The 20,464-nt window shown below is 37.7% G+C and overlaps 1 protein-coding gene across 3 annotated transcripts in view; it reads left to right on the forward strand.

Moving 5' to 3' along the window:
• Positions 1 to 20,464, forward strand: part of LOC145765196 (uncharacterized) — a 32,536-nt gene that overhangs the window by 7,258 nt on the left and 4,814 nt on the right. For 2 of the 3 annotated variants that reach the window (XM_082576976.1, XM_082576975.1), the window contains exons 2-4: positions 16,282 to 16,377; positions 16,827 to 16,892; positions 19,326 to 19,591. In XM_082576976.1, coding sequence (XP_082433102.1) covers positions 16,282 to 16,377; positions 16,827 to 16,892; positions 19,326 to 19,591 — 428 coding nt within the window. Of the gene's footprint in view, positions 1 to 16,281; positions 16,378 to 16,826; positions 16,893 to 19,325; positions 19,638 to 20,464 lie in introns of all 3 variants that reach the window. The other variant, XM_082576977.1, reaches the window with a different exon arrangement.

Below are 20,464 nucleotides of genomic sequence, written 5' to 3' on the forward strand. Positions count from 1 at the left end.
TTGGTTATTTTTTGCCACAAGTCATGGTAAATCTCCATGTGACGGGATTGGTGGAGTAGTAAAAAGGAAGCTGGGTAACGAAAGTCTAGGCAGACCAACTGCTAACCAAACTTTGACTTCTGCAGCTGCCTTTCAATACTGCTCTGAAGCTGTAACAAGTGTAACTTTCTTCTATATAAAAGCTGAGGAATACTCAAGAAAATAGGCCAGTAAGAAATACTCAACAAAGATTCCAGCGTGGAAGCGCTGTGCCAGTGTGCCTGGTCCTGAATTTCTTCATTTACATGCATGGCGGCCCTTGTTCAATTGCGTTTTTATTCATTACGATTATTGCCCCTCACATGTTGTGATGGCTCTGCAGTGAGCATATTTTGTCCAGTGTCACATAATGTTAAATGCAAAATGGGATGCACTAGTTATGCATGCAAAACTATAGGTTTATTGAATCCTTTTTAATTGTATTTTATAGCAGAATATCACTTAAAACTATCTTTAATGTTTCGTACACTTCTTGGCAATAATAATCTTACAATGATGTATGTATGTAATTTTACAATGATCAGTGCAGACAAAGCCTATATATTCCAATTCAGAAATGATAGTAGTTATATCCTCAGAATACTAGTGTGACTTTATTTTGCAATGTACTTTCTTTCTCAGATTGTTATGTATTTCTTAGATTGTTGCATATAGCTCACTTTACTATTAAGACTATCGCTGTTCTTTAATGTAACTTCTGACAAATTAAAGTAACACAATTGTACTGTGCACACTGTCCTACCAGTAGCAGCGAGACATGTTTCAAAATGATATAATTATTTCTCCCATGGGTGAAAACAAATGAAATCAACACAAAATTTTGCATTTTCAAACCTCGACGACACCGATTGTGATGAAAATCACATCATTAGTAAAAATGTATGAAAATATCATTTTCCCAAAATTTTGTCTTTCTACTTCGAGTACTTTTCGAGATAGAGTGATTTGAAATTTTAGTCATTTTCACCACTTGATGGCGCCATTTTTCACATTTTAACCCATATTTCGGCCAATTTTCATTGTAGAGACATGGTTGATAGCTCATTTGAAAGGTAATTTTAAGCTCTATCAATCTATCTAAAAATAATGAAACTTTATTTAATAATGAAAGAGGAATGTTGTGTTCTTGGTTGTAAACTTCCGACGAGCATAGCAAAAATATATATTTTCAAAATCAAAATTTTTTTTATTTTTTTTAAAATTTGATTCTTCTTCTACAGCCATGCAAAATATTGTGTTGTGTTTTGACCATTCTGTGTGTTTTTTAATAATTTTATATTCCTTAGTCAATTTTTTTTTTGTTTTGTTTATCCTTACTAAATTTTTTATACGTATCTGCAGGATAACTTACATGGGAATTAGTAACAAGCTAAATGCTGAGATATCTTAATTATAAATAAGTACAGCTTCGATGAAGAGGAGGTCTTCAACTCTTCATACAGTGTGTCTTTAATATAATTAAGCAAGAAGAGACTGGGAGTTTTAGAAATAATTTAAATCATCTGCTTCTGTATATTTTCGCAATGCTGCAACATTTTGAAAAATACAAATTCAGCTTGAGGAATGAAGTTGACTATTGTAGCAGTTTGTATTGCGTGTGTCAGGAAATCTTTAAATAATATTATACAACATAGCTTTTTGTAGGTTCTAAAGATGAAATCCAATAGCCAAGATATAATGATAAAAATTCATGATTAAGCAATGACATTGTCGACCGTTACCTTCAGAGGTTAACTATAAGCAAATATAAATAATTTTCGTGGACATAACTCACTACTAAACTACTAATAAAATATACAAACAATAAAAGCTGGTCACTTTATTTGAACAAGTCAAAAATATACAATATACATACATTACATCAGTGTTCCCTCCAAGGTGTTAATAATATTAATTTCTGTTACAGGGGAAATCCACTCAAAGCTAACTGTAGTTTATAAAATACCAAAAAATCCACACTTTACAAACATGCCAATGAAACTTATGCAACTTTATTTGATTGGAAGCAATCATCAAATCAATTTTGGCGATTAGGAGGTGTGCTTACGTCATTGGGTGGGCATGGCTCTATACTTTGCATGCAAAATTATAACACTATCGCGAAAACAAAAGTTCTGGCACAAATTCCAAGCAGCAGCTATTTCATAGCAATGCATTAACTTTCATTTTAAACCACGAAAATCGAGTACCAGTATGCCAAAAGTACGAACACTGAATCTTTGTTATCGTGATCGTACTGTTAATTTGCATGCAAAGTAGAAAGTACCGGTACTCATAGGCGTCGAAAGAGGGTGGGCCGGGTGGGCGGCGCCCACCCTGCCGTGAAACGAGGGTGGGCAAAATATGTTTCGCCCACCCTGTTTTCATGACACTTATGAAGTGTTCGTTCCAATTATTACCGTTTTAGTGAAACGCTGAATTATCCAACCAACTGCAGCGCAACTTCTTGTTTTACGCCATGCCTCTCGCTAGGTATCCGACAGAACAAAGCAATTTCGCAACAACGCTGCGTTGAAAAAAGGCGGTACTCACTGCATTGTTGTTACCACGGCAACTGCCACTGCCACACGCTGACAATTCCTGGTGAGAGAAAGCCACGTTTGATCTTTTCTCCGAATGGTCTCACTTTCGTTAAGTCACAGTCAAACTTCAGTTCCACGTCAGCGTAAAGGAATATGAATATGACATCATGATGAACATGACAATAAAATAACCGATACAAACTAAAGACGTACTGAAACAATCTCTTTTTAAAAATCTTTCCTCACAAACTTGTTGCTGGATATAAATTGGGGCACCGCGCGATGTTGTCATTTCATTATTGAAAAGTTAAACATGAAGCAAAGTCAAACATCTATTCGCGCATTCTTAAAACCAGCTTCCAAAAGGCGTCAAGATGATAACGCTGAAGAAGTCACGTCCAGCACGAATGAACGCTAGATTACATTGACGAAGAAAGCAGTGCTTCAAGGATGGACAGTGGTGAAGTCAATGTCTCAGGCAATGCACCGGTAGTTGCAGAAGACAGCATGAGCCATGGATCTCGACCTGCTCCATTTGACGTTAGCATGCTACCGGATCAGCTTCCGCCCGGGATGGTCGTGCGTTGCAAAGGAAGCTTTTTTCCTAATTCCAATGGATGCGTCTTAACCCTGATGGTACTTGTTACTGTAGTCACCTGTCCGAACATTTTGCAGCATATCCGAAGGCGCCACTTTAAAGATAACAGGTCACGAGTCACGCGCTTTTTAAGTCGCAAAGGAAAACATAAAAAAGTTTGTTTAGTTTAGCAGCGCTCATAAGATCGCAAGGCGCAAGAAAGCAAACATCAAACCTATTAAAGCTTAATTGCAGCAGCGACGCTAAACGCAGTCTTTGTGAGAAAGAAAGACTAACCATTGCGAACATACACATTCAATGAAATCTGTTTGAAAACTCTCGCCTACCCAGAATTCCTCTCTTCTAAGAAAAAATCGACGCCTATGCCGGTACTGTATAGGGCTATGCCCATCAAATGACGTAGACACACCTCCTAATCAACAGAATTGATTTGCTGATTGATTTCAAATGAAAGTTCTAAGTTGCACAAAACCTTTAAAACTTTTAGATGTAGTCCTAGAATATTGCTTAAAATACATATTTTACATAAATAACTGACTTTGGTGGGAACACTGCATTACACGTTAGTTCACTGTTCAAGTTGCAATTGAATTTTTAAAGCTAGCATCTGTTCGGCATGCAACAACTCGTTGTTGGTGAGGGAATATGTCCTTCCAGAGCTTGCAGTAGTTTGAGGATCCACTGATGAAAATAGAGAATTGCGTGGCACTATCAGAACACCATCTTTTCTTGGCAATGAATATGATGATACAGGACCATGTGGAATGTGGATGCAGAAATTTTAGTTCAAGCTCGTCATTACTCATGAACTTCTTCTAAACATATGCTAGCCACCAATTCTTCTCATACACACAATACACATATAACATATATATGAGGTAATTTCCTCCCATTGTCAAATTTTTGAACTGTGTTTGTTGTTGATTGTTACGGTGGAAAAATTGGATGACAATGAATATTCTTTGACTATCAGCTTCTCAGTAGATTTCGTCAGTGGTTCAAAGAAATGTAATTTTTGTGTACCTGGAATTGGGTTTGCATAGGAAAACTTTTCTTCAAGGTCCGATGCATGTCGTTTAATTTCTTCATCTTCAACATACAAACATTTCACTTATTGTTAAGCTCTTTTCGGCCCAAACAAAAAGTTGCGTTGGTGTTTGAATGTGGTCATCAGACACTCTTTGTAGGCTGGCTTTGGCAGCCAAGTGTTTTATGGTACCTCCTACTCCATCACAGCGGCCTTTTCCATGTGATGGTAAAATAGATTGCCTTTTTTACAAGAAACTTAAAAGATTGCAAATATTTGAATAGATGACGTTGAAAGGTGTGAACAGTTACAGCATTGTGTTGAAGAGTATCAGAAATTAGGGCCAAACAAATGTGTTTCAGAGAAGTACCGTAGATGGATCTTCAGCAGTAGGAAAATTGTGGTATATTACAATGGGTGAACGGTAGCCTGCATAATTGTCCATGTCCAATGATAACTTTGAGCAGCACCTTGCACAAAAAAAGAGTAATTTTCAGCAAAAACACCCAAAATTATAACAGAGCCATCAATTTGTTGTTTCATTCGATTCAAACTTGCAGATTGTTGCTTAGCTATAAAATCATGTCTTTGAAGGATCCATAGTTTTTCCAACAGGCTTTCTGCAAATTTGTCTAGGGGTCTATTAAGGTTTCCAAATGTGTGCGGTCAACAGTTCAGTTGTTTTTATTTATTTATTTCAACAGACACCCATGCTTTGTATGTGATTGAATCAACGAGCAGGTTTTCTTCAAATATTTCCGTGATCATACGTTTAAGGTCATTGATATGACTACATTTATCGCATAGGCTAGTCCAAGAAAACATTTTGGTTGAGCACTGAGCAGGGTTGCAAGCTAGGCGGGCAAGTAGGTGTTTGTAGCTAACTATTGTAAAGAAATGATTCAAATTAACTTTTGAAGCATTGTTTGCACGATGGAAAGAACACAACCGTATTTAATGTGTTGCCAAACATCATGGCTATCGATTTTATGCTGGCTTAACCAGCGCAAACTATGCCATAGCCAATAGGTAATATATTTTTACATCTGACTGATAGTTTTGTAGTAGAAAGCAAACATTGTTTCAGTAGATCAAGATTCTAGAATCTAGAAGGCACACTGCATTGTATATGACAACCTGAAATCCACATACCATGCATGCACCTTGCCTAGTGTAATTTCAAGATAGCTACAGTACAGACAAGATAGGCTATACAATGCATCCTAATAGGCTACAATGTCATGCAGAGCAAACTATGGTGAATTGTTAGAGCAAGGAAAATGAATTGATTGAAAAACACACAAAATGGTCAAAACACAACACAATATTTTGCATGGCTGTAGAAGAAGAATCAAATTTAAAAAAAAATAAAAAAAATTTTGATTTTGAAAATATATATTTTTGCTATGCTCGTCGGAAGTTTACAACCAAGAACACAACATTCCTCTTTCATTATTAAATAAAGTTTCATTATTTTTAAATAGATTGATAGAGCTTAAAATTACCTTTCAAATGAGCTATCAACCGTGTGTCTACAATGAAAATTGGCCGAGATATGGGTTAAAATGTGAAAATGGCGCCATCAAGTGGTGAAAATGACTAAAATTTCAAATCACTCTATCTCGAAAAGTACTCGACGTAGAAAGACAAAATGTTGGGAAAATGATTGTTTGTTACAGGGCTTCAAATCATGTAATTTTCATTAAAATCTGAGAGATTCGGGTTTTGGTGCTGTGTTGATTTCATTTGTTTTTACCTACATCGGTGTTACAGACGGTTGTTCGCCTGGTCAAACGTCATGTAGAAACCGTTCGGGTCTACTGAATATTACGTCATGGAAATTCCTAAAACATGAGCCAAAATTGCACCATCGTCCGTAAGACTCGTGTCAGACCGGTTTAAACCTGTTTCAGTTTGAGAGAGACATGAAATGCTGCGTCGCGCTACTGCTGGCGTGCCTTTGAGTTATCACAAATTTTTCTGATTCATTCTCGAAGTTGTTTGTTAGAAGTCGGTCGCACATTTAACTGGTTTATTTGGTGCTTGCTAGCTGGACAAATTCTCCGTCTTTTATCCAAGTAATCTGTATCGTAGTGACAGTTTTAGAGGTGTACGGCGTTGCACCAGTCATTTCGATAGCCGCGGCTAATTTTACTGGAATACACTTTTGAATAGACGTTTCGAAAGTGTGTTTATTTTTGGGTCATTGCATGCAGACGAACGGATTTGGGAATCTTACGTTACAATTTTCCCACGAAGAGATTATGGTTTACCGCTGTGACCATAAAAAAATAAAAGACGAGTTCTTGTCAGTTGGTAGGTCAAGAAGAAATTAAAACAAGAAAAATAAAAGACGAGTTCTTGTCAGTTGGTAGGTCAAGAAGAAATTAAAGCAAGAAAAATAAACGACGATTTTTGTTAGCGGGTAGGCCAAGAAGCACTTGAAGGCATAAAAATAAACGACGTGTTTGTTGTCAGCTAGTGCGGAAGAACTACTTAGAAGTACAAGAAATAATAAAAGAAGATTTGTTGGTTGGTAGTCTACACTCTTACAGAAGCAAAGAAAAGTAAAGACATTTCTTCTCAGTTTGGTACTGAAGAAAAATAACTTTGACATTCATTGGCAAGAAAGAAGATTAAAGACAATCCATCTGTGCTTGTAGATTCAAGTGGAAGAATCCAAGCAAGTTTTGTGGACTTTAGGACTTCATACTCGTACAGCTACGGTATCGTGCATTTAAATTCTTTTTTGTATTTTTACGGTCTTGGCAGTTAAGTTTTTTATAACTACTGTAGCCTAATAATTTTGTGTGTTTGTGTAACTTAATTTTTTTAATTGTTAATTTAGCCCCAACATTTAATATGTCTACACTCGGTGGCGACAAGGACTCGACCGCCGTAGACTCGACTGAGTTTAAGCCTGATGATGTTCTTTGCGGTCGGGCAGGCCATTCTGGGGAGGGACCCAATAACGATGAGGCTAAGTCAGTTCGAGAGGCCCGGCATCTTAGACGGGATGTTTTGACTCAAATTGGGGAACTTTCTGTGGCCCTAGGTTCTTTGAGTGATAAGCAGGAACTGTTAATTTTTCAATCTAAGTTATCTATTTTAGAAGAGGAATTGCTGCATTTCCATGCTCTTTTGACTAAAATCTTTAACTCTGCAATCTTGGCAGAACTTCGTGATAGGGTAGATCCCGAATTTAACTCTTTAAAACATAACTTCGAACAAAAAGAAAGTGAGTTCTCAGATAGGTTGGATGCTGACATACATCCTGAGGATAGCGCCTCAAACGTAAGCACTAGGATGTCTGAGAGCTCGTCACGGATAGTTACACAAATTAACCTACAGTTAAAACGAGAGGAGCTCCAGATACAAGCTGAGGCCGAAGCGAGAGCTGAGGCCATACGAGCTGAGGCTGCTGCAAGAGCTGCAGAGGCCGCCGCGAGAGCCGAAGCGAGAGCTGCTGAGTTCGCACTCAAAGACGCTCAGTTGAGGGCTGAACAACGAAAAGAGGTAGTTTTAGCTGAATATCGATCAGAGGCGGGCTCCCGGCGTAGCTCTAAGAAGAGCTCTCCTAGGCATTCCAGAAATGAACATCAATCGCAGTTTAATTTACATAACCTTTTCCAAACGCCCGTTCAACCTGTGAGTGGACCAGGGCAATCCACACGTTTTCCAGCTGTTTCAGGAGGTCTCGGGGCCGCGGCTAAGGGTCTTCCGAATGCTGTAGAGCCAAGGTCTGCGAATTACAACCGAACTCCTCCCCCAGAGCGTACAGGTCACGGGGCCGCCATTAGTAGTAATGCTTTGCCCCCTACCAAAATAGTAGGACGTTTTTCGATAAGGCGGCCTTGATTGGTTACGATGGTAATAATATGCCATTTATCTTCTTTAAAAATCGTGTTACGGCCTTAATGGCAGCTTCGCCCTTTAAGGGGACTCGTTTGACTTTGTTACAAGCAGCTTGTGTTAGGACAGCTGCGCAAACGATTGCTAATTTGGTTTCTGACACCCCTGGCTTGTCAGAGGAAGACAGGATAGAAATGTCGTTAGCTCGCTTGTCCCAGCGTTTTGGGGTTCGTGGAGGTCTTTTTGTAGAACCGGAAATTAGAAAGTATCGCTATGGTAGCAAATTGACTTCGACCTCTTCCAGTGATCTGAAAGAGTTTAAAGATGAATTATCGCAGTGTTTGCTTCACGCGCAAGCTTATGGTCAGCGTGATAAATTAGAAGGACGTTTTGTTTTGGATTTGGCTAAGTGACTCCCGTTTGACGCTAAGCAGCGTTATCTTGACTTTTTAGGTGATCAGTATGGTGGCACTGATGAGCCTACCTTTCAGAGTTTGTTTGAATTTGTAGTACGGGAGGAAACGCGTAAGTCGACTGATTTTAGCATTATGCTAATGGGCGATTCTGGTGAGTCGCAGCAATTTAAAAAGTTTGGCAAAGGAAAATTGCCTTCATGTCCGGTTAGGCAGACGTCTGTAAAACCCCATGATGATGTGATGTCAGGGAGTTCGCAGTACTCGACTGTTGTTGGCGCACCGCGCGGTGGTGAAGCCAGACGTAAAAACCTACCGGCATGTATTTGTTGTTCGTCACGTGGTCAAGTTGAATATCATTTTTTGTCTAATTGTAAAGAATTTTTGCGCTTGACACCTAAAGATCGGAGAGATGTCATTGTGAAAGCTGGCAAATGCTTGAACTGTTTGCGCCAGCATATGGTTAGGGATTGCGTTCATGCAAATAACTGTCGTAAGTGTGGGCCTAACAACGATAGGAAACACTATTTTCTTCTGCATGATTTTTATGTGACGTCAGGTGATTCTCTGGATTCGGTTGGGAAAGATGATGCTCATGCCAGAGTTCCTGTGCGTAATGTTAAGATTGGAAATGTTAAAGCAGCCTTTAACCGCGTTACTGCTGCTCGTGTTTTGAATCCAATGACTGGCAAATCGAAGTTGGTGTATTGTCAGCATGATCCTGGTTCGCAGTTGACGTTTGTTTCGAGTGATTTGGTGTGTGAACTTGATCTTAAACCGTACGATAAAGCGTCGTTTAAAATGGATACCCTGGCTGGTCAGAAAGCTACTTGTGCTGACCTTGTCAAACTCAACATCCAGTCGTTAGAGACAGATGAACTGTTTTGTGATATAACCTCGGTGGTTAACCCAGCTTGGGCTGACGATGTTAAAACTTTACCGCATAAACAAGATTTAAATGGTTTCCGTCATTTTCATGACGTGAATATGTTTCATTTGAATGATTGTAGTACTGTAGATGTACTGATTGGCAACGACAACGCTTATTTGATGTGTGCAAAGAAAGAGCGTGTTGGTGAAAATCGTAGTGAACCACATGCTTTGCTCACTCCTCTCGGCTGGTTGGCTTGTGGTGGTAAGTCACCCTTAGATGAAAGCGTTGCTAAAGTGTGCAGAGTGCAGACGTCTTCAGAGTCGGATGTCATCTCTGGCTTTCAGCGTAAAATTGAGTCTCGTGATATGGAAATAGCAGACCTGAATAAAGTCATTCAGGATTTGACGTTGCAAAATGAAACCTGTGAATTGTCTCGCAATGATAATTTGGCTAGAGAACTTGTCGAACCGAATATTGAGTTGAAAGATGGTCGATTTGAGATACCTGTTCCGTTGAAGGAAGATATTGATCTACCTAACAATTTTGTGTTGGCGTCAGATAGAGTTGCTGATTTAAGGAAGAAGGCTTTAAAACAACCTGAACTTCGTGATTTCTTTACTGACACCATGAAAGATCTTAAATCAAATGGCTATATTGAGCGTACTGGTGAAGCAGGAAATGTCAAGGGATTTGAATGGTATTTACCATACTTTGTTACGTCACAATTAAAAAAGCGCATTGTTTACGATGGCAAGTCTGAATTTCGAGGAACTTGTGTTAATGATGTAATGTTTTCGGGTCCTGACTTGTTAAACCCTCTGGTAGATGTCTTGGCTAGATTTCGGGAGCAAGTCTTTTAGGCGCTGACAGTTAGGCGCTGGTCTAATAGGCGCGCACACTGTGGCGTCTGGATATTTAGGTGCGGAGCACTGTGGCGCCCGGTCATTTAGGTGCTATTCCTAGTAATGTCTGTAGATTGTATCAGCTTGGCAGCTTGCCAGAAAATTATATCATGGCTTCAGTGAGTGAAGCTGCTGAAACCGGCAATGCTTTTCACACAAAATGTTACATTGAACAGAAAAATATATTGTTGTTTTATTGATTTATTATTGTTTTATTTGTTGTTAGTCCAGGTTTGCGTTGGTGAAAGCTTTATCAATAAATTATTGAAGCTTCCGAACATTATTGAGTTCATTTTTAGTTAACTCTTTCGCGACCACGGACGTATACACACGTCTTGGGATTTTTGCCATGATGACCAAGGAAGTATCCCTACGTCCAAGGTTAAAAGGTAGCCTATTTCAAGCAAAAAAATAATGTAAATGATGGCAGATCCATAGTCTTTGCCTGTCCTTTTTTGGCTAATTAAAAAAAAATATTTTGGCGGTGCAGTTATCAGATGAGGACTTCTTAAAGATGGGGACACAGTGGATTTTTTTCTTTTACTCATTGGAATTGGCAGTCAAAACTGGCTAGGCAACCCCTTACTTTGGAATTTCTCGATCAAAAAGACTGTAGGCTAAATTACGTAAACTTTTTGCGTAAAATTTTCCAAATTTCTCCATAATCATTCTGCTGTAGGCTACCTCCTAAAGCATTGCGCGCAGAAACGAAGTAAATTTTTTCTCATGAGCAGAATTGTTTTGGCATTCGATTAAACTACATATGTTTTCATATTATTGTATCATGCTTGGGTAGTAAAAATTATAATGAAGTATACTTTTCTGCCAATTTGTAATTTTTTTAGAAATTAGAAAAAATACCGTTTGGAGTTGCTAGTTGTACATAAAATGTTTTAAATTTTATTGCAAAGCTTTGCATCTTCGCATAGCTGAAGATGTATGCTTTCATTTGATGTCAAGATTGTGCGTCTACGTCGATCACATGACATGTTTTTACCGCGTAAATACAACAGTTTTGTGTGAAAAATGTCTGGTAATTTAGATTAAATATAAATTACTTCTGTTCGGGATGGATTGGCCATGTGACGAGAACGCGTAAGACGCTCTACTACTGTTCACATGAATACATTTCTACAGGGCATATAGGCTACACCTTGGCTACAAGTTGCAAGCATAATGGTGAGACTTCGCTCGTTATTAAACCTAGTCCGGGTTTTGACGGAAAACTAAGTTACTCTTCACTCAAGCCTACCGCCCGCTTGAGTACAGCCTACGGTACATTTTTTACTGATGTTTAGTTATTATTTGACCTAACTAAAAGTGAACTCATACATGTTCGGAAACTTGAATAATTTATTGATAAAGCTTTCGTCGGCGCAAACCTGGACTAACAACAAATAAATGCTGAACACGCGCATTAAAAAAACATATTTTTCTGTTCAATATAACATTTTATGTGAAAATCATTTCCGATTCAAGCAGCTTCACCCAAATATTTTTCTGTGTAATATAACATTTTGTGTGAAAAAGCATTGCCAGTTTAAGCAACTTCACTCACTGAAGCCATGACCAACAACGCACACGCATTAACAAAACAATATATTTTCCTGTTCAATATAATATTTTGTGTGAAAAGCATTGCCCTACGCCCCTACCTGCCAAGCTGATACAGTCTACAGACTTTTCTAGGAATAGCAGTAGCACCTAAATGAACGGGCGCCACAGTGCTCTGCACCTAAATATCCAGACGCCACAGTGTGCGCGCCTATTAGACCAGCGCCTAACTGTCAGCGCCTAAAAGACGTGGACCCTAGATTTCGGCTTGGTAGATTTGGTCTCATGGCTGATGTGACTAAATGCTTCTTTCAAATGAAGTTACCCGAGTTGATAGAATCAGCTGAATTTCACAACGCCCTGAGACAGAGAGCGATAAACTGGGAATTTATACCTCCGTATGCTCCGGCGCAAGGTGGCGCCTGGGAGGCAATGGTTAAACAATTTAAAATCGCATTTTTTCACATTTTGGACTCTTCAAGTCGTAAGCCCAAATTTATTGAACTGCTTACGTACAGTCGTACACCAGTAGTGCCGTTCGGATCGTGAACGAACGCCCTTTGGTACCTTTGAGTGACGACCCTAGGGATTTTACTGTCATCACCCCTGCCTCACTTTTGACCCCATACTTAGACCCATACTGTGCTGTTGGGCAACCACATGATCGTGACCAATTAAGAAGGGATTATCGGTTCAATTTGTCACTTTCTCATCAGTTTTGGAGTAAATGGATCGATTTTTACTTGCCAGGTCTTCAGGGCCGGAAAAAATGGCTAAAAATGGCCGAGAATTTGGAGCCTGGTCAACTTGTAGTGGTAGGTTCTCTCCAGGACATTGGTAAACGTGGGAAGTATCAACTTGGGAGGGTGCATGAGGTAGTTCCACAAATTAGGAAAGGGAAGCCTGTGGTTCGTAGAGCTAAAGTTGCCGTCTGCAACTATGATGAGAGTACGGGGAAAGTGAAAGTAGACTATGTGTTGAGGGATATTTCGTGCCTCGCCCCCGTAAAGAACACCTAAGTGTTAGGGTTTGAGCCTGGTTTTGTCTGCGGTGGCCGACACTTGTCTGAGCCCAGAACAGTCGGTTATTATCGCAACCATGGTATATAGCGTCATTTTTTGCGTGTACCTACTACCTATGGTACCAATTTCATGTATCGTCGTGTTTATTCTTATTGCTGTTCATTCTTTGCATGCCCTTTGTATTTGCGTATTAACTTAAACGTGAGTGATTCAAACAATTTGTGTATCATGTGTTTTTATTCATTGGCTCACAATTGTCGTCAATTCTTTTTTAGTTATGCCATGTCAGACTGTCATAACTAGGGGCCGCTATGTTACAGACGGTTGTTCGCCTGGTCAAACGTCATGTAGAAACCGTTCGGGTCTACTGAATATTACGTCATGGAAATTCCTAAAACATGAGCCAAAATTGCACCATCGTCCGTAAGACTCGTGTCAGACCGGTTTAAACCTGTTTCAGTTTGAGAGACATGAAATGCTGCGTCGCGCTACTGCTGGCGTGCCTTTGAGTTATCACAAATTTTTCTGATTCATTCTCGAAGTTGTTTGTTGGAAGTCGGTCGCACATTTAACTGGTTTATTTGGTGCTTGCTAGCTGGACAAATTCTCCGTCTTTTATCCAAGTAATCTGTATCGTAGTGACAGTTTTAGAGGTGTACGGCGTTGCACCAGTCATTTCGATAGCCGCGGCTAATTTTACTGGAATACACTTTTGAATAGACGTTTCGAAAGTGTGTTTATTTTTGGGTCATTGCATGCAGACGAACGGATTTGGGAATCTTACGTTACAATTTTCCCACGAAGAGATTATGGTTTACCGCTGTGACCAATCGGACAAGCTCATTACATCCCACATCAGACAAGCTCATGCGGCATCTAATGAATGGAATAGTTCCCTGGCAACAAGACTTCAACAATCGAAAACTTCACTTTGTCAATCTCGGTGACCGGCCTGCGTCAGTGATTCAAAGTCTCTACAAGTATGCGAAACTGCCAGGATTAAGCTCTGCAATAAGCTTTCCCAGTCCGAGGATAAAGATTCAATCAATCAATCCTTTCGATGTATTAAACTACTTCATCTTTATGTCTTGACTCCTTCACTTTGTGTAATAATGTATTATACTACTATTCTTTGCTTGACATACAGTGGCATAGTAAGGGGAGGAGAGGCGGACCACCCAGTATGGGCTGATGAAAAAAATTAATATCTGCATTTTTGTGTACAATTTTTATTATGAGGTTGTAAATTGTAAGTGATTTAAAAGATATTTTTGGAATATAACATCTATGCTAATAATAATGATCATAAAAATTTTGAAAAAAATGCATGGCCGCATGGCGAAATCGGCCATGCAATCGAAGAACTACAAATGTTTATATCACAAAAAGGATAACTCCTAGCTCATTTTAACCTTCATTTTTGGAAAGCCCACCCCTGAAAATGGGGGGATAGATACCAATTTTATGAAGATTGAGCAACTAGGTCCCAAGATATAAGCATTTTTATGCGGCTCACTTAAAAAATCGCCACCTGGTGGTCAAACATTTAAATAGCGATAAAACAAAAACTGCTCAACCAATTTTGACAAAATTTGTGCCAAATAACTCAGAATTTCAAGCATTTTAAACTGTGAAAAAATGAGACAATTCTAAATTTTATGGTTCCAAAATTTCAATTTTCTGGATGAATTATAATGAAATGACCCTTAATGTTACTGGTTTGATAAGTAAATAGGTTGTCATTCTAGATTTTTTTCAATGCAAATTTACAAATACACTACTGACTGAGTCTTTGGACTATCTTTATATTGAAAAGATTGAGCTACTTTTTGTCTGGCCTTTAGTTTTAGTGAAGTTAGGCTGGAGATTTTCAAATAATCTGACGACAAGGATATTCATCAATTGTTACCCGGTTATTGCTGTAAGTCAGTTTAAATTGTTGTTGAATCCAGCTAGGCTTAATATATATTTTTGTGCCACATAAGAGTGCTTCAATTTGATCGTTTATTTAATTGGGACACAGACAGGTCTATAAATGCACGTTAAAGTTAAGTTAGCCTTGTTTTGCTGTTGTAGCCTATGTTATGTTGCCTGTGTTCTCGTACACGGCCAAGTTGATGCCTGTAGAGTTATTAAATGCACTACCTCAGAGATTGTGAGTAATTTTGTGCTTTTGAAATATTTACGCAAAGATAAAATTTGGGCAAACTTTGAAAAATTTGGGCAAATTTTGTTCGCCCCCCCAAAATGTTTTACTTTCCTACGGCTATGGTAATAAGGCAAGATTTGGCTGAATGCGTGTGGTACAGGATACTGGTGCCATAGCTTATTCCAGTAGGTTGAGTCATTCAGATAATTCAAAGTGGCTATTTTTACCCACTTGTTGCTATGGTCACAATCAGGTGTTGCCAGAGTTAGAATTAAAGTTAGGAAGGGTTAAGGTAAGGGTTAGAGGTAGAAATAAGGTTAGAGTTTAGATCTTTGTCCAGGACTAAACAAATTTCCAAAACACAAGTTTTTGTTTTCAACATTTTTAAATTTTTCTCAAATTAGGGCAGAATGCATCTGGCAATTTATCTGGCAACGCTATTGTGGCAATATTTACACTATGTAGTGTAAATATAGCCACAGCGAAGATAATTTGGGCCCTGTATTAATGAGATCTTCGGCCCTCAATCAAAACACTTCTAAGAAGGATATGCTTAATCCCAAAAAATATGTATTGGTTTCTTCAAGTTTACGGGCCCCTAAAATCATGGAGGGCCCTGGTCTAAAATTAGCCCGTGGACCCCCTGTCAACAGTACCGCCATCCAGTACAATAATATATAATATTGTTAAATCTAACAAAAAAGACTTTTTTCTATTACTATCAAAATAACATCATTGGTTGTCAACATCTATTTTTAAAATTTTGTCAACCTAACAGGCAGTGGGAATATATTTCCCAGGGTAGTGAGGTTATAACACTGCTAACCATTGCAAACTAACTAGACTCTGTTAGAAAAACTGCTGTTCTGCAACCTTGTGACATATATTATCATCAAAAACACCCAAAAATATTTGTTTTAAAGCTTTCTCTCTGCTCAGAATCAACCTGTTAACTATAACAATGAAAATTTCAAAAACATCTCTTTCATCCACTAAATCTTTCCTGGAATTCCTGCTTCTGTTAACCGCATGATCAAATTGACTTCGGAAACCGGAAAGCAGTTTCTCACACATTCACATTGGTGGCGCTCACGATTTATCTGGAAATATATTTCCCAACGCTTGCGAGACGCAATAAAAGTACCGTACATGGGAATATATTTCCCACGGCTTTATAAAGGGTTCACAGCACGTGTTACCAACTATGAGGCAACGCTGGCAATCAATTGTGTGTCTAGCCCTGGGTTAGATGATTAATAAACTTCGCAAAGTAATCTTTAAGTAACTTTTATATACTTTAGCTATTGCAAACTTGTTTGCATTTTATAGGCCTTTCAAGCTCCTCCACCATTCAGTTACCCTCAGAAGAATCTGTTGCTTTACCACTCCAAAAATCTTCACAGCAAACCCGACTATCTTCACCAGGTAAAATATACTTTACAGTTAAATCAAATATAGTTATTACTATCTAAACCCTTGACAGCCTGTTTCACCGAAACGGATCATCAGAAGGTTCTTATGTGTTAAATTAAGATTTTAATAACATTATATGAAGTAATTTAAAACACAGGCTGCTTTATTTCTTCACTTCGAAAGCTGAAAAGTTCATTTGCACATGAAGATTGTTTGTTTTATTAGGATAAAACGACAAGCCAGAGTGTAGTAAAGTTGGATTTTTTTCCACAATTTTTTTACACGTCATCTCGAAAACATTTTGGCAAAACCCAGATCTGTACCGCTCCTCAAAAGTTTACAACAAATTACAAACTAAAAATTTCTGTAAAAAAATTATTTTCAGAGCTTAGCGTGATTTGCTGTAAGTCTGCAAAAGTGATGATGGCTTACGTTTTGTAAGAATGTGTTTTTTTTTTCAGGTGAAAATTTGCAAAAGCAGAAAGTATTTATTTCAGAGCTGTGTAAGAAAACTCGGAAAGTTGCAAGTAAGTAAATATTTTTACATGGTCAACACAGTTTTCTATGGTAAAATGTTTGACCAGTTTCAAAGTAGTCTATATTCTTCTATATACTTTGTCTAAATACTTTGCTTAAAAGTAATTTTATTTTTAACCCTATCTGTAGCGACACGGGGATTTATGGGGATGCACCACTCTATTAGTAAAATATTTCACAGAAGTAAATATTCTAAAAATGTGAAGTTTCTTGACTTTTCGTTTTCGTTCTTTGCGAATTTTCTAAACCTACACTGATCATTTTTCTACCTTCCTGCTCTTCACAATAAGCATTTCGTCTCAGGTGGCTAGATATTTTCGTGCAATGCTAGATATTATGTAAGTGCAATATAAATGTTAGTGCAATTACTTTACTTTGAAATGTAAAAATGCCCAAAAATGGCTTATATTTATGAGCAAAATTAATTTTTTGTTTAGTTTAGCATTACTCTATGTTATAATTCAAAAATTTCAATTTTGAAGCTATTTTTGGAAAATCAGAATAAAAACCGACTTTCTGACGTTTTTACATCTCAAACAATTTATTTCAATAAATTTGTTGGGTAAAAGTTTAATTTCTATATGCACAATACACATGGCTATTATCTTGCAAAATATTTTGGCTCTGTGATTTTCATAGCTCCCGTTATCAACGATTAATTAACACGGGGCTAAGATAGCCGTGACGCACTTTCCGCGTACGAAAACAACTCGTACTAAGATAGGATTAAAAAGTGTTCAAACCTCAAGTTAAAAACAGTCAAAAACTGTAAAATTATCAAGTGAATAGAATCAGCCAGGTTTGGAAACAAAAGTTAAAACAACAAATATTTGGTAGGCCTACGTGGTATAAACACAGTAGGCATAAAATTACAATGAGTGAGCTATGCAACAAAGTTGAAAAAGCATGGTCACGGTTCAGGCAACAAAAGTCAATTTATTTACCAAGCAAGACCTTGAAGTTGAAATGGTCTTGACAAGATAGCCTAACTATTTTTCAACATTTTAGCCTACGCTTCCGTAAAAGCCATACCATCGGTTGTGGAGTGGCAACCAGAGATGATCGGAGTGTGGATTTTCAAGCTCCGCATGCTGTTGCTTGCGGAAAATGTGTACTTTACAAAGTTATTGTCTGTTTCTCAAAAAAAAAATTATTTTTACTTAACACTAAACTTGGTTCATTTTTTGGACAAAAATTCGGGATCCGGCTTAAAACAGCCGGACTCCACAGTCCACATCCTTTTACTCCGGACTTCCGGTTGTTACACATCTCTGGTGGCAACCCTTCGACAATAACTTTCGACAAGTTTTTCCAGATTATGGACAGTTCATTGCTTACGGCCCTTTTAAGAGCTATAGCCAACTAGAACTAAGAAAAGGTGAAATTCAATACTTATGGCCCTAAATTACAAAAATGATTTAATTCAAATTAACTTCAAAATCTAAACAATGAATTTTCAGGCACAATTCGTAGGTAAATATTTTTTTTTCTGGGCAACACAACGCAGAAAGCTCGCGTAAAACTGCAGACGACAATTTGTGTTGGTTTATCTTGCCGTTTATAACACAACTTTGCAGTTTATCAGCAAGCTCAAACTTGTTTTTTTAAGTATCCGCGTGTTTATGCAACTTACAAGTTGTTCGTAATTTTTACTTTATTTTTGATAAAACGTTATTGAGTGTTTTTTTTTTCAACTGGTTTAGTTTTACAACTTCAATTTACAGTTTGACGCTTTAATTTATTTGGCAATTTTGCAATAAATCTTCGGCGCAAACCGGTCGTTGACAGCCAATGTTTTCAGTCGTTGAAGAGAAAGGATCAGCTTTGATTCAGTCGCAGCAAGAAATAGTTGGTTTCAGTTTTCAATTCTGTCATCATTCTGCTTGGTTTCATCAGTCTAATGTTTTAAAGTTTGTTTCTGTCCGTGTCTTCTGAGTTTGGCAAAGCATCAGCTTGGATTGAGCTGCATCAAGAAATGGCTGATTGGGAAATTTTTATTAAGTTCTGAAGTTGCTTCGAAGATTTATCGAAAAAGATATCAAAGTTTATTTTAATTTGCAGACTCTGATGGTTAGTTTAATGTTTTAACAAAAGTTTAGTTTCCACCTGCAAAGCTAGCCTAAGTATTTCATCTTAATTTGATAAAACTTCAAAACCGTTGAAGACAAAACTTGGGATTTTGTGATCAGCTAACAAAAGTCAACTCAGGTTATTTTCAAATTAAAACTTTGACTCAAACCTGAAAGTTTTATTCAAAATAATTTGTTTATATTTTTGTTTGCGATATAAATAAATTAATGTTGTGTTCTTTAATGAACAACTTGTGTTCAATGTTTGATTATTTTATGGTTCCAAACTCTGGTTTTACATTACAACCTGGTTAGCCGAGCTAATATTGATTGATATTATTCATGCATTATTAGATCACAAAGATGTTCGCTCCATCATCGACATCACAAAAATTGTTGGGGAAGGCAACGACTTGGAAGTGACAGTCACTGCAGGAAGTCATTTTGATGGAGGGTGGATTTTGATGAATCCCTCCGCCTCTCAGAATGACATCCATGCTGTGACGTCATTCCTCCAGTCAATGCCGACGCGAGTTGGAATCCTTGGTCTGGTCAGATGCGAAATGAACTCCAATCGATTCCATCCATGGAAGGAGGCGATCAAATCGATGCCTGGATCCGTAAATCATGTTTAACTTTTATAACCAACGTTTACATTGTTTCATGGTCAGTTGTTACGTAGGTTTAACGTTGCATTGCATTGTTTTAACGTCTGATATTCATTCAACAAGGTTCACAAAGTAACAAGTGAATAAAAAAATAACAGTTAACCTCTCAAGTACATGTAGCTCCACACAGAGTGAAATTTACATGCCTTTTGACTCTTTTTTATTTCTTTAAAGGTATTATTGACTCAAAAAGAATGTCTAAAAAGACATTACGAAAAGTAACTACGGACAAAGGCCAGTGTTTCGATCTTCCGATCTCTTCAGCGTAGTAAAGTGAAAGTAGAAAGTTGTCTTGAAGCGTTGGTTGAGATGATGATTTTTTGAAACTTGAGTGATTGTTGTGAGACAATGAGACTGAATTTAAGTTTTAACTTTGGACCTCAGCGAAACGTAGTTTTACAGCCTATTAGAAGGTGTGATTTTTTTAAGAGAATTTGTGCTAAGAAATGGCAGGAATTTGTTACAAATAAAAACTAGAAAAAAATACAAGAATTTGCAACTGAGCTAGGACATAACATAACAATCATCTGAGATGGATCTAAAATACAAGAAATTAGATTCTAGCGGCACATATAAGTATTAAAATTTAAAGAAAATGAAGGGGTGTACCAGCAAACATCTATAGGATTGGCCCATGATACAAGAGAAGGATCCCCAGAGGATACAAACTGATATGAATGAATCAACAAGTGAATAAAAAAAATAACAGTTAACCTCTCAAGTACATGTAGCTCCACACAGAGTGAAATTTACATGCCTTTTGACTCTTTTTTATTTCTTTAAAAGTATTATTGACTCAAAAAGAATGTCTAAAAAGACATTACG

The sequence above is a fragment of the Aplidium turbinatum genome, chromosome 2 (genome assembly GCF_918807975.1).
Source record: "Aplidium turbinatum chromosome 2, kaAplTurb1.1, whole genome shotgun sequence".
NCBI lineage: Eukaryota > Metazoa > Chordata > Ascidiacea > Aplousobranchia > Polyclinidae > Aplidium > Aplidium turbinatum.